The sequence below is a fragment of the Hemiscyllium ocellatum genome, chromosome 3 (genome assembly GCF_020745735.1).
Source record: "Hemiscyllium ocellatum isolate sHemOce1 chromosome 3, sHemOce1.pat.X.cur, whole genome shotgun sequence".
Classification (NCBI taxonomy): Eukaryota; Metazoa; Chordata; class Chondrichthyes; order Orectolobiformes; family Hemiscylliidae; genus Hemiscyllium; species Hemiscyllium ocellatum.
This window is the reverse complement of record NC_083403.1, coordinates 20,967,132-20,990,714: the sequence shown is the minus strand read 5'-3', so window position 1 is coordinate 20,990,714 and position 23,583 is coordinate 20,967,132. Positions and strand designations below refer to the sequence as shown.

The following is a 23,583-nucleotide window of genomic DNA, read 5'->3' as shown; positions in this document are numbered from 1 at the left end:
AAATGTGGTCTAACTTGATGTGTTTATTGATAGAGTTCCAGTTGGAATGCCATGCTTCTAGGAATTTTTGTGCGTGTCTTTGTTTGGCTTGTCCTAGGATGGATGTATTGTCCCAGTCGAAGTGATGTACTTCCTTATCTGTATGTAAGGATACTAATGAGAGAGGGTCATGTCTTTTTGTGGCTAGTTGGTGTTCATGTATCCTGGTTGCTAGTTTGTCCAATGTAATGTTTGTTACAGTCCTTGCAAGGTATTTTGTAAATGACGTTAGTTTTGCTCATTGTCTGTAGAGGGTCTTTCAAGTTCATTAGCTGCTGTTTTAGTCTGTTGGTGGGTTTGAGGGCTACTATGATACCAAGAGGTCTGAGTAGTCTGGCAGTCATTTCTGAGATGTCTTTGATGTAGGGGAGAGTGGCTGGGGTTTCTGGATGCATTTTGTCTGCTTGTTTGGGCTTATTGCTGAGAAATTGGCGGACTCACATATGGATGAGGAAGGACACCACTTCGACTGGGACAATACATCCATCCTAGGACAAGCCAAACCAAGACATGAGAATTCCGAGAAGCATGGCATTCCAACTGGAACTCCATCAACAAACAAATCGAGTTAGACACCATCTACCACCACCTGAGAAAAGGAACAGGAAGTGACTTCACCACAAGAAATGACATCACCAACCCAAACATATAAATAAAAAGCAGGAATTTTCAGCATTGCTTCGCCTGAGGTCCACTGAAGATGTTACCTAGTAAGGTAACGAAACGTCTGGAAATGAACCTTTCAGCTCAGTGAGCAAACCTACATCTAAAACCAATTAAGTTGGATACAGCCTTTTCTTCTGTTATGTACTCTGTGCATTTGTATGTGTGTGTGTGTGTCCTTACTAAGTAACATGTTCAGTGTTTACCTGATCATATTTACAAGCATTTTCCAGCAAACGCCAGGAGTGATCCCTGTTAGTATTGGGGCCCCTTCTCTACTAGCTAAAATGAGAAAGCCAGCAGCTTGCTTTCTTTGAGCAGCTGAATGTAACACCCAGTACTGACTCTGCCATTGCTGTGTTTAAGCTCAATGTTTTGCGGCATTAATGTCTCTATTCAGAAGTTATGGCAGGGTTTGAAGATTCAAGACGTGTCAAATCATGCGTCTTTGTCTCCACTTGCTGTTAAACCTCTAGCATATGAGGGAATGCCATGTTAAGTGGTGGTGCAGCAATTCTGTTAATCATTGCTGTGTTACTGGTTGCAGGGAGCCATTGCCTACAATGTTCAGCATGCTGCACCCACTGGATGAAATTGCACCTCTTGTATGTAAGCCAACAGGTGAGAAAGACATTGAGTACGAAAGTATTAACTTATTTTCTTATTGCCTTACCAAATGGGGGAGATGTTTTGAGTGATTGTCTTGGTTAAATGGTGAGGATCAAACAAGGAAGCAGTGCCTATTAAAGTGATGCAGATAGAGCAGTTGAATTCACCTCCAAAGTTCCTGATGTTGGGAATTCTGCTCTCAGTTTAGGAAAGCTGGAGAGCTGCTTTTGTAGAGGGACCAGCAAATGTGAAATAAATTCCCCGCTGGGGGGGATAATGAGCTGTGATGAGCTCAGGAGTTGCTCAAGAATGACGATAATGTATGTACAAATGCGGTGACAGCTATGGGAAAATGGAGGCCATTGTGGCTGTACTGGCCTTCAAATAAGTATTCCATTACCTCGGCTCCCACCAAGCTTTGAGGTTTTAATCGGCATCGTGATAAAGGTACTGGAGCAGTAATTGAGAGGCTCGCGATAATTAATACTCAGTGGGTTCAAATCCCACAATTTTAGATCAGAGTGGTTCTGGAAAAGCACAGCAGATCAGGCAGCATCCAAGAAGCAGAAAAATCGACGTTTCGGGCAAAAGCCCTTCATCCAATCCCACTATGGCAGCTGGTGGAAATAGAATTCAATTTATAAATCAAACGTACAAAACCAATCATGTCCACTAATGTCCTTTATGGAAGGAAATTCGCCGTCCTTACTTGGCCTACATGTGACACCAGATCCACAGTAAGGTGTTTGAATTTTAACTGCTGTCTGGAGCAAGCAAGCCATTCAGTTCAAAGGCACCTAGATCCAACAAATACTGACCCAGCCACATCCCAGGAAATATTTTTTTAAAAATACTACATTCGAAATTATAACAACTTTACCTGTAATGCAAAATATCTCCCACCTTCCCCTCCTTTCTTGTGCCAATTACCTGGAATTCAGTTACTGACCAATCTCAGAATCTCTACAATGTGGAAGCAGGCCATTCGGCCCATCAAGTCCATGCTTATCCTCTGAGGAGCATCCCACCCAAACACAACCCTATCCTGTCCCTATAGCCCTGCATTTCCCATGGCTATCCTATATAGCCTGCACATCCCTGGATGCTATGGGCAATTTAGCATGGCGAATCCACCTAACTTGCACATTTTTGGACTGTGGGAGGAAACCGGAGCACCTGGAGGAAACCCACACAGACACTGGGAGAATGTGCAAACTCCACACAGACAGTCACTTGAGGGTGGAATTGAATCAGGGGTCCTGGTGCTGTGAGGCAGCAGTGCTAACCACTGAGCCACCGTGCCACCCACAATGTACTGGTGGAAACGGGGTTCTTTGTATTTATCCTATCAAATTACACTCAAGCAAATAAACCCCAAGAACTGCAGATGCTGAAAATCAGAAACACAAACAGAGGAAACACTCAGCAGGTTTGGGCAGCGTCCGTGGAGTGAAATGTTGAGAACTGAAGAGCCAAATTCAAATTTAACCACATTTATTATATCTCCCCAGAGGTTTATTGTGTCATGTTGTGTACCAAACGCAATGTAGAACTAAGCTCTCCTCTGTATACCGGAACCATTTCTAATGGTTGTGGTCACTCTATGATGTTCATCAATTTGATTGATATCAAATATCCCTTTTTATCCGCAAGATGGATAATTTCTCAGTTGCGATTGCCATTGAAGTGCAACTTGCAGTCAGACTGTGAGCATATATACAAGTATTTAAAACGTTGTCAGCCCACACTCAATCTCCATTGAGGATAGAAGGATAGCGTAGTGAGGAGAGACCAGCCGGACGTTGCACTCCAATGGAATGCTTGTCTTAAGGGTCATAGAGATGTAAAACATGGAGATAGACCTTTTGTGCAATTTGTCGATGTGGACCAGAAATCTTAAATAAATCTAGTACCGTTTGCCAGCATCTGGCCCATATCCCCCTCAACCCTTCCTATTCATGTACCCATCCAGATGCCTTTTAAATATTTAATTGTACCAGCCTCCATCACTTCCTCTGGCAGTTCATTCCATGCAAACACCCTTAGGTCCCTTTTAAATCTTTCCCACCTCACCTTAAACCTGTGCCCTCTAGTTTTGGACTCCCCTATCCTGGGAAAATGATCTTGGCAATTCACCCTATCCATGCCCATCATAATTTTGTAAACCTCCATAAGGTCATCCCTCTGACACTCAAGAGAAAACAGCCCCAGCCTACTCTGTGTCTCCCTATAGCTCAAATCCTCCAACCCTGGCAACATCCTTGTGAATCTTTTCTGCAACTTTTCAAGTTTCACAACATCTTTCCTGCAGAGAGGAGACCAGAATTGAATGCAGTATTGCAGTTGTGATCAAAACAATATCCTCTACGGTCACAACATGATGTCCCAACTCCTATACTCAATAATCAATAAAGGCAAGCATCCCAAATACCGTCTTTACCACCCTATCTACCAGTGACTCCATTTTGTGTTTCCTTCCAGACTTTTACCATTCCCTTGCTTCCATTAAAAATTTAAACTGAACGTGTTGATTGGTTTTTAAAAGCAAAGCTCAAATTCCATCATCTCACCATTGCAGGTTGAGGGCACGATTTATAAATTTTCCCATGAGTTCAATATAAAGACAAATAAACTGTAGAAATAAACCTATTTGATAGAGTTCAGAGCAACCGGAGAAGAAGGGTTGTTATGCTGAGTTAACAAAGATACATATTTAGATTAGATTAGATTACTTACTTCGGCCCAACAAGTCCACACCGACCCGCCGAAACGCGACCCACCCATACCCCTACATTTACCCCTTATCTAAACACTACGGGCAATTTAGCATGGCCAATTCACCTGACCCGCACATCTTTGGACTGTAGAAGGAAACCGGAGCACCCGGAGGAAACTCCACACAGTCAGTCGCCTGAATCGGGAATTGAACCCGGGTCTCTGGCGCTGTGAGGCAGCAGTGCTAACCACTGTGCCACCATGCCACCCACTAGAGAAGGACGAAATTTAAAATATACATTGAGCAATCAAAGTGCAAGTAATTGTGCAATAATGTGAGATAATTGATATTTTAACTAGTTTTGCATTTCTCTTTTTCAATATGATGGGGTAAAGCTATTACCTGTAAAAAAAAATGTTTAGATTATTAATGACTGTGGTTGTACATGGAACTCTATAATGAACCTAGTTTTAGTTGTCTGCCCTCATATGAAAAAAAGCTGTTAATTGTTTGGAGTTCAGACTTGAGTACTGCTGATAAAAGGCACATCTTACTCTCCTCAGAAGATGAAGAGTTTGGACAAACTGTGTCTTATTGTTAATATTACATGTTTCCATTCTGTTGTGGAATGTGAGCATTGCTGACTTTTATTGTCTGGCCCTAGTTGCCCTTGAGAAGGTGGTGGTGAGCTGCCTTCTTGAACCGCTGTTGGCCATGTGCTGTGGGTTGACCCACAATGCTGTTCGGGAGGGAGTTCCAATATTTTGACCTGGCGACAGTGAAGGAATAGCGAGATAAGACCAATTCAGGGCAGTGAGTGGCTTAGAGGGGAAATTGCAGGTGGTGGCGTTCCTATGTATCTCTGCTTTTAGATGTAAGTGATTATGGGGTTGAAAGGTGCTGTCTAAGCATCTTTGGTGAATTTATTAAGGTGCTGACATGAAAGAACATTTTATTATCACTTGTATCAGAATTAATTCATTGATTTCTCCCATTCAGGAGGTGTGACCAATATCACAAGAGTACAGTACGTTGCTGACTATACCCTGAAAATCATTTTCTCCAGCTCAGCGCCATCAATCATCGTGACTTATGACACAGCACAGTGTCTGCACGCAGTTTGGGCATTACGCAAAATTAAAACTGAGGTACCTATTGCATCGAGTTTTTTAAAAAATTCTTCTCTACCTTTTTCTGAACTTCCAGTTTCAGAAAGACACCTGTCTGGATTGTGCTGCTATTATTCTAAGGATCCCAGGAAGTAAGTTTAAAGTCTGGATTGTAAACTTAAATAAATCTAGTCACAATATGCTTTCACATGACAAGAAAATACATCAAAATAGACTTGAAATAGAGCCTGAGCGAGAGAATATCACCGAGGTGAAAGTAAAGCATCCTTTCTGCTAGTGATGGAGCAGAATCAGAATCCCAGGCTGTTGTCAAGTCAGGTCTTGTGTAGCACAGTGGTAGTGCCCTATCTCTGGGCCAGGAAGTCTGGGGTCAAGCCTCACCTGCCCTAGAGTGTGTTAATAACATGGTCAGGTTGATTAAATAACAGCATCAAGTTGGATTCCAAGAGGATCAGCAATCTTGAGATGGACTCAGTCACGATGCCAGTATTGTGGCTGGGGCTAAGGTTTGGAATGGGTTCAGAAGGTGACATCTTTTTTCTTAAAAAAAAAGAACTGTGGATGTTAGAAATCCAGAGCAAACACAGAAACTACTGGAGAAACTCCATTCTGAAGAAGGATCACTGGAGTTGAAACCCTCACACTGCTTTCTCTTCACAGTTGCTGCCAGAGCTGCTGATTTTCTCCAATAATTCTGTTTCAGCCTTTTCTATGTTTAGCTGGAAAGTTAGGGATTTAATTTTGGCGCAGAGTCAGAGTGCAGAAGGACAGTGGTTTGGTTGCTAGACCAGTACTTCAGAGGCCTGCTTTAATAATCTGGAGGTGTGAGTTCAGATTCACTATGGCAACTGGAAAGTTTAAATACATTTGGAATATAAAGCTGTTCCCAGCATCAGCGACAATGAAACTTCTTGATTGTGGTCAAATCCCCATCTTGTTCAACCATGCCTTATAGGGAGTGTAATCTACTGTCCTTGTTTGACCTGGCCTACATATGATTCCAGACTCTCAACAGCCTGCTTGACGGTTAAATGCCCTCTGAGATGGCTCCAAAACCTACCCAATTGTTTAGAAATGACGTTCATTATTTGCCTTTTGTGTGACACTTACATCTCATAAATGAATAAAAGCAGGTTGAAGTCGTTGAAGCACTCGTGTAATTTTTTAAGTTCTCTCATGGCACGTGGGCGTCTCTGGCTGGTCAGCATTTGTTGCTTGTCCCTTGTTACCCTTGAGAAGGTGCTGGTGAGCTGCCTTCTTGAATCGTTGCAGTCCATGTACTGGAGGTTGACCCACAATGCCATTAGGGAGGGAGTTCCAGGATTTGACTCAGCGACAGTGAATGGTGATGTCACTGGACGAGTGCCAGTGATACTGGACCAGGTTAACGCTCCGCATATGTGAGTTTGAGTCCCAACATGGCAGATGATAAAATTCAATTTGAAAAAAATCTGGAATTGGAAGCTAGTCTAATCAACCATATAATCTCTGTCGATTGTTGTTTAAAAAAAAATCTTCGAGGAGAAAGTGAGGACTGCAGATGCTGGAGATCAGAGCTGAAAATGTGTTGCTAGAAAAGCGCAGCAGGTCAGGCAGCATCCTCAAGAAGGGCTTATGTCTGAAACGTCGATTCTCCTGCTCTTTGGATGCTGCCTGACCTGCTGCGCTTTTCCAGCAACACATTTTCAGCAGTTTAAAACAAAAACTACCTAGTTCACTAATTCCTTTCGAGAAGGAAATCTCCCATCCTTGTCTGAACTGGTCTTCATATGACTCCAGAACTGCAGCCATGTGGTTAACTCTTTCCTGCCTCTGAAATGAAGCCATTTAGACCAAGAGGCAATTAGGCATGGGCAATAATGCTGTCCCAGATAGTGACATCCACATGCCATGATTAAAATTGCAAATAAAAAAAGAGGATAATAAAATTATCACCTTCACTGTTCCTTCATCCTGTAATGAGTGATACCTTATTCCTTCTCTTATACCACATTCTGATTTCTATGTCAGCTATGCTGGGGACTAGCTGTTTCAGAATATATATCATTTTCAGCAGTTAATGCTCTGTAGGTGGCAGGCAAACTCAGATGATCCACAAAGGATGACTAATGCAAAGCTGTGCCCCATCTGACTGGACAGTAGTGCGGTCACCGATGAAAAAATATGAGAGAGAATGTGCAGTGTTTTATCAAGCTGACCTACTTTTTGACATGCACACATTACCTTATCTCTTATGCAAGGCTTGATTTTTTTTTGTATTTCTCCCAATAGGAGCAAAACACAGTTCTAAGGTGTCCCAGCACGGCAGGAACCCCTCAGCAGATTGTCACCAGCAGCTCTCTGACTGCTCACCTTAGAAGTGTCTCAAAGGGCGAGTCACCTATAGCGTCTCCATTCCAAAACTTCTCCTCCTTTCCAGGTCAGAACAGATCCACGGTCTCACCTGGTGCACACTCTCGATCTCACTCTCCTTCCATTTCAAACATGGCAGCTCTAAGGTGAGCAAATGCAACACTGAAGTGGGAGAAAGTTGTGGGAATCACAATGCTTTTGCCAGAAAGAAAATAGTTTATTTTGGCTCTTGTGGTGCTGTTAACATTATGAAAACAAAACAATTGTCTAATCATACTGTTCAGAGATGTTATTACACATCTTTGGAGCAGGGGGACTTGAGTTGTGCTACTGAAGAGGGAACATGCTGGTATTGAGTATCATTACCAAACTCTGTGTATTTATTTTTACAGTCTGTTCTGTCTTGGTCATGCAAATCCTCAATCTTGCCGAAAAGAGATAAAGGTTGCCAATGATTTACATTTTGCACTCATCAGGACAAGTACAAAAATAATCACAGCAACTTTACTGCAGGAGAGAAGGGAGCTCGTTGGGTGTCAAGTCAACGCTGTTGGCCAATTCTGTCGTTATGGCAAAAGGAATATACTTCAGCCTTTTTTTTTTAATTGCCCAGAAGTTTGGTGAGCCTATAATTTCCCAGGGCTCTCCATGGCCAGTCAAATTGAATTTATCAACCAGTCAGCCAGCCTTGTCTCCGATAGCAATAGGTGTTAGTGCTTCTTTGAAATGTGACATTCTTGCATTTATCCTCGAGTGCAAGCTGCAAAACTTGAGAAACATGTCTGTCTTTTCATCATTATTATCTCTGTGTAAGTGTGAATTTTTTTGACTTTCCATGACATGTAAACATGGAACTTTTGACAGGATATTGTTTACCTGGAGTTTCATCTCTGGTTTACACTTTCTTCCTGGAACACCTTTTTGCTCTTGCTGCATCTATGTGTTTCGACCAGACTTGAACCAATCCCTGAAAAAAGAACTCCAGTGATATCCTCAGGCTTTGCTCTGATTATCAACTGGTGAATGTAAAACCAAGATGGCATGGTGGCTCATGGACAGCCCTGCTGCCTGGGTTTGATTCCACCCTTGGGTGACTGTCTGTGTGGAGTTTGCATATTCTCCCTGTGTCTGTGTGAGTTTCTTCCCACAGTCCAGCAAGGTGCAGGTTACCAGGACTGGTCATGCTAAATTGCCCATAGTGTCCAGAGATGTGCAGGCGAGGTGGATTAGCCATGGTAAATGCAGGGTTACAGGGGTAGGGTGGGAGTTGGGGGGCTGCTCTTCGGAGAGTTACTGTGGACTCAATGGGCCAAATGGCCTATTTTCACATTGTAGAGATTCTAGAAAAACATTTCATCTTCTCCATTTTGCTATCTCTTTATTCTGTCTTTTCCATTCTCTTTTTTAACGTTCATTTGTTGCTCTTATTATTTACTTTTCAACAAAGACTGTTTGAGATTCCGTCTTTCCTGAGACATTTGTATTTTTGATACCACCCTATCCTTGTATTTTTGAAAATAATTCAATTTCTTATTTCTTATGTTATTGGTTAGCCAACCCCTAACATGCTTGCGAGACAGCATGTAATTCCTGTAATTACGAATAGCACTAAACAGACAAATAGCATTTAAATTTCTGTTCAAGATCTCAGTGCTTTACCTGAAGCAACCCTATACATTGGAACCTTGCATCTGTCAGGTTCCAAGTAAGACATGTAAAACTAATTAAGCTCAGTTCTGCCTGTTTCTCATTTTGCTACAAGTGGGTTTTTTTTGATGAATATCTGACCTGTCCTAAATTTCGTGCCACACAAGATTGGAAGAGAATTTGTAAATTCTGCCAGTAGATGTCCTTGTAATATAGTCTCCCTTCTTTATTTAATCCACTTCATTTAACTCGAAGCTGAGCTGATGCTTGTTAGTGTTCCCCTCCCCTCTCTCCAAGCCCACTGCTCCTCAGTGTACAGAACAACCTCGGTTATCCGAACAAGATCCAAGGGATTTCGGATTATCTGAACAAGATCGCAAGGTCCCAAAGTTTGAAATTGGAAACCTACCTTCACAAACTCTCTTTCCGAGACAAACTGCTCATCAGTGAACTCAACAACTTCTCTCCTGCTCTGCCTCTGTCATCTTTCTTTTCTTTTTGTTCTTTCCTGCCCTTCTGCCTCATTCTATCTCTCTCACATTGTCTCTGCCCCATTTCTCTCAGTCTTCTTCTTTCTGTCTTATTCTCTCTCTGTCAATGTTTCTGACTGTTGTTCTTTCAGGGGGTATATTTACAGATTTATATGCAGCTTTTTTTCCATTGTCCTGCAGGGTTCAGTGTTGGGGCCGCAGCTGTTCACATTATATATGAATGATCTGGATGAAGGGACTGGGGGCATTCTAGCGAAGTTTGCCGATGATACGAAGTTAGGTGGACAGGCAGGTAGTACTGAGGAAGTGGGGAGGCTGCAGAAGAATCTAGACAGTTTGGGAGAGTGGTCCAGGAAATGGCTGTGGAATTAAATGTGAGCAAATGCGAGGTCTTGGACTTTGGAAAAAAGAATAAAAGCATAGACTACTTTCTAAACAATGAGAAAATTCGTAAAGCCAAAGTACAAAGGGATCTGGGAGTGCTAGTCAAGGATTCTCTGAAGGTAAACATGCAGGTTGAGTCCGTGATTAAGAAAGCGAATGCAATGTTGTCACTTATCTCAAGAGGGTTGGAATATAAAAGCACCGTTGTGCTACTGAGACTTTATAAAGCTCTGCTTAGGCCCCACTTGGAGTACTGTGTCCAGTTTTGGTCCCCACACCTCAGGAAGGACATACTGGCACTGGAACGTGTCCAGCGGAGATTCACACGGATGATCCCTGGAATGGTTGGTCTAACATACGAGGAATGGCTGAGGATCCTGGGATTGTATTCATTGGAGTTTAGAAGATTAAGGGGAGATTTAATAGAAACTTACAAGATAATACATGGCTTGGAAAGGGTGGACGCTAGGAAATTGTTTCCATTAGGCGAGGAGACTAGGACCCGTGGACACAGCCTTAGAATTAGAGGGAGTCAATTCAGAACAGAAATGCGGAGACATTTCTTTAGCCAGAGAGTGGTGGGCCTGTGGAATTCATTGCCGCAGAGTGCAGTGGAGGCCGGGACGCTAAATGTCTTCAAGGCAGAGATTGATAAATTCTTGATGTCACAAGGAATTAAGGGCTATGGGGAGAATGCAAGTAAGTGGAGTTGAAATACCCATCAGCCATGATTGAATGGCGGAGTGGACTCGATGGGCCGAATGGCCTTACTTCCACTCCTATGTCTTATGGTCATTGTACTTTACAACCCGAATTTAGGGTTTTGACTATTTTAGACAATCTGTTTTAGACTCTGGTATCTCACTCAATGTTCCGAATGAGTGAAACAGCGCAGCTCTGAGCAGAGACACTGGCAGAAACCCAGGCACATGTTTGAGCGCCCACGTAAAACTACAGCAAAGATGGCCCGCTCTGTCCTAGAGTGCCTTTCGATTTGATTTGATCAAGTTGACTGGTGTAACACACGAGCTGCTGCTTCTGGCTGAGAGTTTGTGTCATAGGGTTCCATTTACACTTGAAAATACTTCCTGTGTTTGCGATCAGATCAGTTATCTGAACAATCAGTTATCCGAACATAATACACCCTGCCAGTCTCGTTCAGATAGTTGAGCTTGTTCTGTATTCAGGACATTTGCTCTTTCCTACCTGCTGTCAGACACAGCGCCCTCTGCCAGACTCTTCCTCTGCTACAGTTCAATTATCTTAGTATGTCAGAGGGAAAATGTCAAAAGGTTGTAAGAAAGAGGTCATGAAAGATCACTTAGAGAAGATCAAGATAACCAGTCAGTCAATATGGTTTGAACAAAGGCCAATCCATAAAGATAGACAGATATATATACAGCTCAAAAAACAAGCCCGTCAGGCTATTGAGTCTGCACCGGTCAAAAACAAGCATCTGACTAATTCTAAACCTATTTTCCAGCACTTTCCCCAACGCCCTGTATCGAACACTGTGGCGCTGGGAAAGCAGAGCAGGTCAGGCAGCATCTGAGGAGCAGGAGAGTCGATGCTTCAGGCCTAAGCCCTTCATCAGGAATGTGGAGGGGGTAAGGAGGCGGAGACATAAATGGGTTTGGGGCTAGGGCTAGGGGGGAAGGTAGCTGGGGATGTGATAGGTGGATACAGGTGGGGGGTGATTGTGATAAGTCATGGGAAGGGTGGAGTGGTAGATGGGAACGAAGATGGGCAGGTAGGAAGGTCAACAGGGTGGTGCCAAGTTGGAAGGTTGGATGGGGAGCAGGGGAGATTTGAAAACTGATGAAGTCGACTAATGAAGATGAGGCGTTCTTCCTCCAGGCATTGTGTGGCTTGGATTTGGCAATGGAGGAGGCCCAGGACTTGCGTGTCCTTGGTGGAGTGGGATGGGAAGTTGAATTTTTTTGGCCACAAGGCAGAGAGGTTATTGGATGCATGTGTGCTTTTCCAGCACCATATATTTTGACTCTGACTCTCCAGCATCTGCTGTCCTCAGTTTCTCTCCATAGCTTTCTGTGCCTTGGCATCACACATGTCTAAATACTACTTAAGTATTACAAAGGTTTCTGCCTCTACTAACTTCACAGGCAACGAGTTCCAGATACCCCTGCTCGTTGATCTCTCCGCCAAGGGGAACAGTTTCTTCCTTTTGTCCCTATCTATGCCCTTCATAATTTTATAAATCTCTATCATGTGCCTTCTCAGTCTCCTCTGCTCCAAGGCAAATTAGCCCAATCTCTCTTCGTGACTGAAATTCTCCAGCCGAAATGTGTTTAACCAGTCCATTGAAGTTCTTTGGGGAAGTAACATGTGCTGTGGATAAAGGGGAGCCCGTGGATTACCTTTACACCAGTCTCAGGACTGAGCATTTGCTGTATTCTGGAGCTGGTTCTGGATCGCTTGCAGGCAGAAAGTGTGCTCTCGACAAGAGATTGAGACAAGGGTGGTGTCAAAAATCCAAGGCCAGAGAGGATAAGCGCAAGAGCTTTCAAATTCGTCTAAAAATGCTACATAATAGAGCATTCAAAATAAGAGCACGAGAAGAGAGGACGATTTGGCCTCTCCTCCTCGAGGTGAGTTGTACAAACTGTTTTCCTGTTGTAGAAAAGTCACTTTGGAAGCTGTCAGTGAGTGAAGCAACTATTCCATCTCCTAATTACCAGCGTTGATGCTGTGCATCAGCAGCTTGAGCATCATTTATTATACCTGTTGGAGCACGCTGATTGAGCTTTTTTTTGAAACCCCTGTATTCCCCCCTCCCCCACCCCCACCCCCACCTATCATCCAGGTAGAACGAATTTTGTTTCACTTTTTTTTCCAGCCGTTCTCATTCCCCGTCTCTGGGAGCATCATCTTTTCCTGGCGTACAGAGGTTCAACTTATCGGCTTACACCCCGTCGCCAAAGCAGGGCCGGAATTCCCACTCCCCGAACAGCACTCTGAGTGACTCCTTACTGGTGCCTGAGACGGAGCCCGTCATTCCGGAGCTGTGCCTTGATCACCTGTGGACAGAGAGCGCGCACAACATGAGGTCAGTCGGGGGTTGTTCTTGAGGCTTTTCCATCCAAAGTAACATGGAGAGATGTTGTCCGTCCAGTAGATTGGTGACTTTGTGTTAGGAGAGCACAGCAATGTCCCATTAGAACAAACTTACTGGGCTGCCAGGAAAACCAGGTGTCTCTGACAGCACACTGTTTTGCTCAACAGTCCTCTGAAGAGTCAGCTGAGATTTTCTCTTTAGTCTCTACACTGTGAACCGAATAAGAGAGAAAATATCTACCAAAGAGTTGAAGCTGTATTGCGTATGGTTTTATTTTCATTCCTATGCATTTTCTTCTCCGATGTTGTAATATTCAAACTGTAGAGGAGAGTAATACCACTGCCCAAGCACTAATCAATCACCACTATCTCTTATGTGTTATCCTCAGAACATTATTTGGTTTTTCCCAAGGGTATTTATTCAGAATAACAATTGTAAATGGTCGACCCTGTAATCCCTAACCAGTGACCCCTGGTTCTAGACTCCCGGGTCATCAGGCTCATCCTCCTGCCTTTTTTCCTTGTCCATTCCTGTTAGAACTTTCTAGGATTCTATGAGATCCATCACACCCCACTTCATTCTAAAGAAATGAAAATTAGCAATTGGTAAGTGAACTCCTCATCGGAACATTGGAAGAGTACGCTCTGTCGGATGACAAAGCTGATGAAGTGCACATCTTTTTGAAGTTATACAGCACATTGGTGAGGCCTCTTCTGGAGTATTGTATGCAGTTCTGGTCACCCTGTTGTAGGAAGGATATTATTAAACTGGCGAGGGTTCAGAAAAGATTTACCGGATTGGAGAGTTTGTCAAGAATGGAGAGTTTGAATTATAAAAACAGACTGGAAAGCCTGGGACTTTTTTCACTGGAGTGTAGGAGGTTGAGGGGTGACCTTTTAGACCTTTATAAAATCATAAAGGGCATGGTTGAGGTGAATAGCAAGGGTCTTTTGCCTAGGATGGGAGAGGTTCAAATTAATAGGGGATGGTATAGGTTTAAGGTGAGAGGAAAAAGATTTAAAAAGTTCATGAGGGGGCCACTTTTTTTACAGAGTGTGGTTTGTGTGTGGAATCATCTGTCAGAGAAAATGTGGATGCAAATGCAGTCACAACATCCAAAAGACATTTGGGAAAGTTCATGAATGGGAAATATCTTTGGAATGGACTAGTTGGGCTGGAGGGTCTGTTTCTATGCTATATGACTCTCAGTCATAACTGTATTGCTTAAATCTGAAGTATGAACTAATGTTTTTACAGAGAAAAAAACTCTCAAGCCTCAAAAGTATTTACTACCATTGATCTCTGTGGTCAGAAATTTTTATGTTACTTGGTGGAGTCTCGTCATCAGTTACGGTGAGTGTCATCACGGGGCAGCTGGACATGTTGTAAGTGACAAATTAAAATATACTATGTTCACCTTTTATTGAAAAATGACTTCTGCTGAATAATAAATAGGGGGATTTAACTGTTCATTACTCTCGTCCAACATTGCTTTGTGTCATCCAATTGTTGCACTATTTATGTTCTGATAAATATTGAACGCAAAAAATTCTCTTCCGCATTTGTTCAATTGCGACGTATGAAGAAATAATTTTCCACCCACCAAGCATCTGCACCTTGTATGCTGACTTTGGTTTTTGGGAGGTCTATTTTTAAATAGAAGGAGCTGGGTATTTGCGAATGTTTGGGCTGATCGTTTGCTGTTCTTTCACATCCTGCAACACGCATTGCAAATTCTCACTGGGGAGTTTTAAACCTGCTGAGAATGTGATTGACATTTTGATCATTTTCAGTCTATTTGATATGATAGCTGCCTAGTAAAAGCAGCATGCGAGCTCGCAAATGCACCTGAGTGCGTTGTTTGGAAAGCTTTATTTGATGCATCTGCTTAAATCTGAAACAGATGTGTGAAATTTGAAGAGAGCAATGACTTGACTCAGCTGATTTTTGGAACAGTTACTGTCATACAAGCAAGAGACGCTGCCCCTGTGGAGGTGAGTTTACTTTTTACTTTTAAGCTCTGGTGCTCCTCAGACAGAAGTTTCAAATGCCAGCTTGTAGTTATTCCACATCCTCAAGGTTGTAAAAGCACCAAAAGCTTCACAAAAACCTTTCAAGCACAAATTTGACTCCGGGTCAGATAAGATATTAGGCCTGGTGACTAGGAACTTGATTAGAGAGGTGGATTTTTCAGGAGTGCCTTAATGGAGGAAGGAATGGTCGAGAGATGGGGAGGTTAAATGACAGAGGGAATTCCAGCTGTCAAGGGACTTTCAATCAGGGATTTTAATCAAGGCCAGGCCAGGACAGGACAGGAGGGGAGGGTAGTGATCTCTTGAAATGTCATAATGTTTAAAGCTATGGATCGAGTGCTAGAAAGTTGGGTTAGTGTAGCTTTGGTGGTACAGACTTGATGAGCCAAAGGGCCCCTTCAGTATTGCATGATTGTGTTTCAGAGCATTGTCGGGCTGTATGAGGTTGCAGAGATGGGTGCAGCTGTGAGGGATTTGAAAGTGAAGTGGAGAGTTTAAAAACTGAGCCTTCGGCAGGCCAGGAGCTGGTGTGGGTCTTTGAGGAGAGAGGTGACGAACATTCGGGGTGATGCCAGTTAGGATACACACAGCGCAGTTTTGGATCTCATGTTAATGGAGGGCGGAAGCTGGAATGCTGGCTGGCAGAGTTTCGGAATGGTCAGAGGTGGATTTGACATGCTCCAGGCATCATAACAATTCTATTTGTTTTTATCTGGAAGGTGTTACTGTCCTCTCTTAGTACACTTGCCTCTATCGGTAGACACAGTTGCAAAGATAGTACTCAAATTAGGTAAGATGGTCTGTTCAAGCAGACTCTCTATCTGCCCCTCTCCACTACCATTTTAAACACTGCTTTGTTCACAGTTCAGGAACTTGACGATAGTAGGACAGTTTAATTTTATGATTTTAAATGATTCCACATGCAATATTGTCCTGGTGTTAATACGGTGTGATTTGAAGATATATTGGACCGAGGAAGGAACAGCAGTCAATTTGTTTCTGTTTAGGGATTTTCAGAAATATCTACTTCTGATCAGTTTTAGATGTTATTCATGATGTCTGAATCGACCGTGTGCAGCAGGAAAGTTATGCTTGCACGGTCAGAGGGTTTCACTTTAAAGTGAAGTAACAATGGGTTTGCCTTGCTGTATTGTTGTTGTTTGACCTTGTTTCTGTGCGCATCCTAATGAACATATGAGGTCTCCTTGCTATACGAAAGATGTTGTTAAACTTGAAAGGGTGCAGGAGAGATTTGCAAGGATATTGCTGGGGTCAGAGGGTTTGAGCTACAGGGAGAGGCTGAATAGACTGGGGCGACATGATGGCTCAGTGGTTAGCACTGCTGTCTGACAGCGCTAGGGACCTGGATTCGATTCCAACCTCAGGCGATTGTCTGTGTAGAGTTTGCACATTCTTCCCGTGTCTGCGTGGGTTTCCTCTGGCTGCTCTGGTTTCCTCCCACAGTCCAAAGATGTGCAGGGGTTCGGTGCATTGGCCAAGCTAAATTGCCCATAGTGTCCAGAGGTATGTAGGTTAGATGCATTAATCAAGGGTAAATCCAGGGTAGGTGGAATAGGTCTGGGTGGGTTACGCTTCGGAGGGTTGGTGTGGAATTGTTGGGCCAAAGGGCCTGTTTCCACACTGTAGGGATTCTATGATCTATTTTCTCCGGAGCATCAAAAGCTGAGGGGTGACCTTTATGAAATCATGAGGGGCGTGGATAGGGTGAATAGCCAAGGTCATTTTCCCAAGGTAGGGGAGTCCAGAACTAGAGGGCATACATTTAAGATGAACGGGGAAAGATTTGAAAGGGACCTAAGGGGCAACCTTTTCACACAGAGGCTGGTGTGTGTATGGAATGGGCTGCCAGAGGAAGTGGTGGAGGCTGGAATAATGACAACATTTTAAAAACATCTGGACAGGTATGTGAATAGGAAGTGTTTAGAGGGATATGGACCAAATGCTGGCAAATGGGACTCTATTAATTTAGGATATCTTGGTGGCATGAAACAATTGGACCAAAGGGTCTGTTTCTGTGCTGTACATCTCTATTACCTTATATATCAGATTGTATTTCACAATCATCTTTTTTATGGTTACAAAATGTGTTAAACTTTCAGAAAAATGTGAGTCAGAATTAATTGTGCATCCCTCCAACAGATAAAAGTGTGGAGGAAAATGGGACTGGCAAAATTGTCAGATTTATTAACTTATTTCCACTGAAGGTAGAAGTATTTTGCAATGGGTTTTTCTAATATATTTTCTTTCCTCATCCATGCTAAATTACCCATAGTGTCCAGGGATATGCAGGCTAGGTGGACTAGCCATAAGAATTGCAGGGATAGGGTATGGGGGTGTGTCTGGGTGAGATGTGCTTGGGAGGATCAATGTGGACCTGATGGGCCAAATAACATGATTCCACACTGTGTGTGGGGTTCTGTGATCTAACTTTACAAGCACTGCAATAGAGCTTTTTGGTCAGCAAATCCAGTCCCTCCATAAGTGTATTGTGGAATGGAGGTCTTTTGCTTTGCTTCCTGCCCGTCTTCACAACTGGGGGAAGCTCAAACTGCCCCCAGTGTTGTCCACAGTGATCAAGTTGTGAATGTCTGATCTGGGGATGATGCAACATTCAAATACAGTTCCCTTTCAAGGTGGGGACAGGAGGACGAGTTCCCAAACATCTGCTCCAGTCGGATGAGGAGTATGTATGAGGGTTTTCTTTGCCCAGATGACAAACAGTGGACCCTAAGACAAATCTATTCTTCCTTTTGACGTTTGTATTTAGTGGAGACTTTCACTTTTCTTCTTCTTTAATTTCTGTGCAACTGTATCCATTTTGAATTATGCGTATAATCATAATGCCTATTTTACAAACTATTTAGACTCCAAAGTGTATGAAATGCGGTCATCAGTTCTGCAACTTCAGAGTACTTGATCCCTTGTCCTTTTTTTTTGTTTGTACAGAGTGTCAACACAATGATGGTGCTAGAAAGTAATGGCAATCTTGTGCTCTACACTGGCATTATTCGGGTAGGTTACCACGATAATATTAGTGAAGGATTCCCAGGCTACGCTGATTAATGCACCCTGTATAGTTTCAAGCTATTTGCTTTGAAGGTAGAAGTTGCACGTATGGTGGGGAAAGTGATTAAAAGACAAAAAAAATTTGTGTTGCGCCTTTTACGATTTCATTCTGACCTGCAGTTTGCAGTCGATGAAGGACTTTTAAACTGATGTCACTGTTCAAGGTTTTTGAGAAGATTTGTATTCTAGAGAAGTGCAAATTCTCTTTCCCCCAAAATAAGGATATAATGACCTTATCATCTGCTTTTGTTTTTAAACAGATGTTGGTTGCAAGATGAATGATGGAATGGAGCTTGGGCCCATGTCCATGACTCCATGGACGATTATTAAAATATAAACAATATGCAGGTTTTTGGGAAAAAGTCAAGAGTTGGCACGGTCAGTGCTCAAAGAGCTGGTGCAGTCAAGGGACCTGAGAGACAACTTTTGCACATAGTGCCTTTATGGAACAAATTGCCAGAGAAAGTGTTAGAGACGAGTACAGTTGCAACATTTTTACAAGACATTTGGTCAGGTAAATAGGAAAGGTTTCAAGAGGTATGAAATAGAATTAGCTTTATTGTCACATGAATACAGTGAAAGGTTCACAAGGCAACACTTACAGCAGCATGGGCCGAATGCAGGCTATTGGGCCTGTTCAGTGTGGGGAAACTTGGCTGGCATGGACAAATTGGATCGAAAGGCCTGTTGTCTTGCTGTATGACTCTATGACATAATGGATCGAATGGTCTCCTTCGCAATTGTGGCTGAATTAGTAATGCAATTCACGTGTTTATCCTTTTTTTTAAAGAAGAGAAGTAAATCCGATTAAATTTCACCCCATCCTGAAAACTTTGACATTGCTAGCATACTATTCTATATTTGGCATGCACCCTCCAGTCAGAACCTCACTTGAGAGGGTATTATGTGTGACACTCAGTGTTTACAAATGATGCGGGGTGCATACAGCAGATCCTAGCTCTGTGTCCCCAACTTGACTCAGTCATACACACACCATTAGGTGTCACTGGATCACAATCTGGGGCAGAAGCTGCAGGGATAATGGAGTTTGCAATCAAATGTAAAAGTGCAGTCAGTTCCAATGAGGTTTGCTTGCTTGATTGATTTGGGTTACCTTATTTGGATAGCCATATTTTTCGGAAGAAAGTTTAGTTCAAACCCCCGTTCTGTTTTGGATATAGGCAGAAGCATAAGGAGATGCGTCAAAGTTTTTTGTCCAGTGCTTATCAGGACAGATGCAAAAATGCCAAATTTTGAAAGGAATAACAACTTATACTTGCTGACAAACACAGAACTGATCAGTTGCCAAGTCTGATTGTGACTTTGCTGTGGAGAATTGAAGAGAGAGTTATTGTCCCTCATGTTCTGTTTAAGTTTTAAAAAAAAAAGCGCAGTATCTGGAATGCTGCTTTTTCCTTTGGACTACAGGTCCCATTTCATGTTGTAGCTTATTTCAGTGTTGCCACCATCGTTTATGCCTTTGTAAATTAATGTATATATGTGTGATATAAATTCTGTTTCTTTTTGAAGGTAGGGAAGGTATTTATCGCTGGACTTCCAACTCCCTCACTCTCTGCGTCTAACACACTCCCACGACCTAGCACTCCACTTGGTAGTATCAGTACCCCAGCGAGACCTTCAAGCAGGCACCCTGGTGCATTGGATGAGGTAAGAATATTATCAATTCGTTCACTCAAACATTGCTTAATGGTGTTCTGCTTCAAAAGTTTCCTCTTCCAGGAAGTGACCAATGTCAATTGTTAAACTCTGGATCATGTTTAGCACGTGGTATATAGCAATAGTGCTTTACTATTTGGTACTATCCGGTCAAGTTCTCTTCTGTCGGTGGTCCTCATTAATTCTGCACACGCCCCGCCCCACCCCAACACGTACATACACACCCTTAACTCCTTAGAGGTAGGTATTCATTCTTCACTCTGTTCAGCCAACAGGTATTCATCAAGGCTGCCAAGGCATACAAGGCTAGGTGCTGGTGAATAGGACTAGAATAATTTAGTTTGAGATTACATTACATTCCCTACGGTATGGAAACAGGCCCTTCAGCCCAACCAGTCCACACTGACCCTCTGAAGAGTAACCCACCCAGTCGCATTTCCGTCTGACTACTGCACCGAACTCTATGGGCAATTTAGCATGGCCAATTCGCCTAACCCGCACATCTTTGTGATTATGGGAGGAAACCGGAGCACCCGGAGGAAACCCACGCAGACACGGGGATAATATGCAAACTTCACATAGACGGTCACCCGAGGCTGGAATCGAACCCGGGTCCCTGGTGCTGTAAGGCTGCAGTGCTAACCACTGAGCCACCATGCTACACCATGGAAGAAATGTATTTGGAACAATTTGCCATTTTAACTTGGCGATAGCGAGTTTTCTCGCAGTCCAGTATTGTTTCTGGCTGATGAATGTTATTTGGTGGTAATTTTTGACGAGAATGGATGTGATAGCCGAAGGGTCTTTTTGTGCGCTGTCGATCTCTCTATCACTCTATGATATGAGTCCCTAAAATAATACTGCTGCTTCTGGAAACCTTTCTGACACACTTATACTGATGATAATGAGTAATGTGTATGGATTGTACTGTCAGCAGGTCCATTGTCGAAGTGTCAACTGTAGCACAAAGGGTGGTACTCTTTAAGAGAGAAGTTTTCCCTTGTAGGTTTGCTTTGGATGTCATAGATTAGATGACTGACATAATTTTATAGTCATATCAACCCCATATTATTAATGGTACTCAGTGCGGTGGTGTGGAACACATGGTTATAAAATAGGTTTTGATGCAATAGCATTTCACCATCTTCTAACTATTTGGCGCCTTTAATACAGTGAAAGGTGCTTCACAGGAGCCGAGGTATGACAATGGACCACATTGAGAAATAATTGACCAGGTGAATAAAAGCTTGGTTGAAGGGAGAGGTTGAGGAAGTGACTTCAAAGAAGAAGGTGAGATGGAGAGACACAGGAATGGAATTCGAGAGCTTGGGGCCTAAGCAACTGAAAATGCTGGTGGAGGAATTCACAAGAAATCAGGATTTGAGGAGCGTGGATTTCTCAAATGGTTAATATAATTGGAAGAAATGTATTTAGAACAATTTGCCATTTTAACTTGTAGATAGCGAATTTTCTCGCAGTCCAGTATTGTTTCTGGCTGGTGAATGTTATTTAGACCACTGAGTAGCAAACACACTTCCCTGTAAGGTACAATTGCTATTTTTCCAGACATTTTAAGACAATTAAGTCAGTGACCGGGTTTTGTGTGTATATAATTATTCATTGGAGTTTGTTTGTTTCTTAATCCAAAGGCTGTGTGGCCATCCCCGGTACCTGAGCTGAATGATTCCACAAAGATTCAGGACTCGTACATGGATGACTGCACCTTCCATCAGATTGGAACATACATTCACTCCCTGCGGGATCCTGTCCAAAACAGAGTTACCCTGGTAAGGTAGTTTTGTGCACCTGGTCAGTAGAAGCTTTGGCAGTCCAGGTTTCCAGCAATGATCATGAAGCTGGAGAGCTCAGGCTCTGCTTAGATTTAGATTAGATTATTTACAATGTGAAAACAGGTCCTTCGGCCCAACAAGTCCACACCGACCCTCCGAAGAGCAACCCACCCAGATGTGCTCAGCATTTTCCTATCACAGCCAGGTTCGTGGACAACTATGATACAGGGCACAAATACACAGAACCTGGAAAAACTCAGCGGAGTGGCATGGTGGCTTAGTGGTCAGCACTGCTGCATCACAGCGCCAGGAACCCAGGTTCTATTCCAGACTTGGGCGACTGTCTGTGTGAAGTTTGCACGCTCTCACCGAATTTGTGTGAGTTTCCTCTGTCGTCTTCCCTCAATCTAAAAATATGCAGGTTAGGTAGATTGGCCATGCTAAATTGCCCATAGTGTCCAGGTATGTGCAGGCGAGGTGAATTAGCCATTGGAAATGCAGGAATAGGGTTGAGGACTGACTCTGGGTGGGATGCTCTTCAGAGGGTTGGTGTGAGTTTGATGGGCTGAATAGCCTGCTTCCACGCTGTAGCGATTCTATGATTCAGTATTTCTAGGTCTGGCAATAGCTGTGTACAGAGAAAGAGAGTTAATTTGTTGCATCAGCTGTGACTGTCCTTCAGAATAAGTCTTAGAAATGTTATCACTGTTTCTGTCTTCACAGGGGCTGCCAGACTTTGAGTGTCTCCAGTGTTTGTTTCACATTTCCAGGATCTGCATTGTTTTGTCTTTATTTACAAAATGGGGCACGTTGGATATGGATCTTTCTGCCCCAGACATTACTGTCTGTCGAGATTCTAACCCATCATGTAATTGTTGTCTCTTAGTAATGAAGTATGTGCTGACAGGCAACGAAAGAGCCACACATATTTTCTCAGGCCACTTAAAATGCCTTCCATTTTCTTTAACTTCTGTAAAGTCCATCTAATGTAGAAATAAAGAAAACTCTGGATTTATGCCATGTCTTTCATGACCCCACAATGCCCTGAAGAGTATTTTATAACCAAAACGTTTTTTGAAGTGTACTCAATATCATAATGTGGGAAGTGCAGCAACCAGTTTGCACACAGCAAGATCCCACAGACAGAAATAAGAATGGCAACGTTGGTTGAGAGATAGTAGCAGCTAGGACACGAGGGGAGGCTCCAATATACTTTTGAACAGTGCCGTGAAATCTCTAATGTCCACTTGAGGGAGCTGAGAGGACTTGGATTCAGTGTCTTATCTGAAAGATGGCACCTCGACTGTGCATTATTCCATCAGGTCTGCCCCACCAGCCTAGATTTTGTGCTCCAGTCTCTAAGTGAGACTTGAACCCACTGCCTCCACGGTTCAAGAAGAGTGTGCTACTGCTGAGCGATAGCTGATGCACTGTGTAAAAACTGCTCAGCTAGCTATGTTTGGATGAATGAATTGCTGCAAGTCTTACCTAAGATGATACCATATACTTTTGCCAGTATACTTTTCACTGTATTCATTTGAGTACGTGACAATAAAACTAATTCTGATTAAAGTTCGTCCAGTGTAGTGGGGTGCGTGCCTGCCAGCCTCACCGGGATACTGACGCTGCCAGGTGGAATGCAAGGCCTAGATATTGTGTTAGACACAGATAGTTTTAATTTATTTCTGTAAAATCAAAGCATTGTTTGTGTATGTCTTCACCCAGCTTCCAATGTTGACTATTTTGTGTCTTTCTCTTCAGGAAATGAGTAACGGGAATTTACTTAGGATCACGACACCTGAAATAACGAACTCTCAATTGGGTAAGAGTCAACAGATCTTAATTTTTTTTGGTGAGAGCAGTGTATTTAAACACATGTTAATCACATG

The 23,583-nt window shown here is 42.9% G+C and overlaps 1 protein-coding gene across 3 annotated transcripts in view; it reads left to right on the top strand.

The window, feature by feature from the left end:
- The window catches only part of anapc1 (anaphase promoting complex subunit 1), a 221,014-nt gene that overhangs the window by 19,001 nt on the left and 178,430 nt on the right, over window positions 1-23,583 (top strand). For all 3 annotated transcript variants that reach the window (XM_060848972.1, XM_060848952.1, XM_060848962.1), the window contains exons 7-16: window positions 1,250-1,323; window positions 5,027-5,175; window positions 7,429-7,655; window positions 12,889-13,098; window positions 14,365-14,460; window positions 15,011-15,101; window positions 18,108-18,177; window positions 19,762-19,895; window positions 21,554-21,691; window positions 23,456-23,516. In XM_060848972.1, coding sequence (XP_060704955.1) covers window positions 1,250-1,323; window positions 5,027-5,175; window positions 7,429-7,655; window positions 12,889-13,098; window positions 14,365-14,460; window positions 15,011-15,101; window positions 18,108-18,177; window positions 19,762-19,895; window positions 21,554-21,691; window positions 23,456-23,516 — 1,250 coding nt within the window. The remainder of the gene's footprint in view (window positions 1-1,249; window positions 1,324-5,026; window positions 5,176-7,428; window positions 7,656-12,888; window positions 13,099-14,364; window positions 14,461-15,010; window positions 15,102-18,107; window positions 18,178-19,761; window positions 19,896-21,553; window positions 21,692-23,455; window positions 23,517-23,583) is intronic.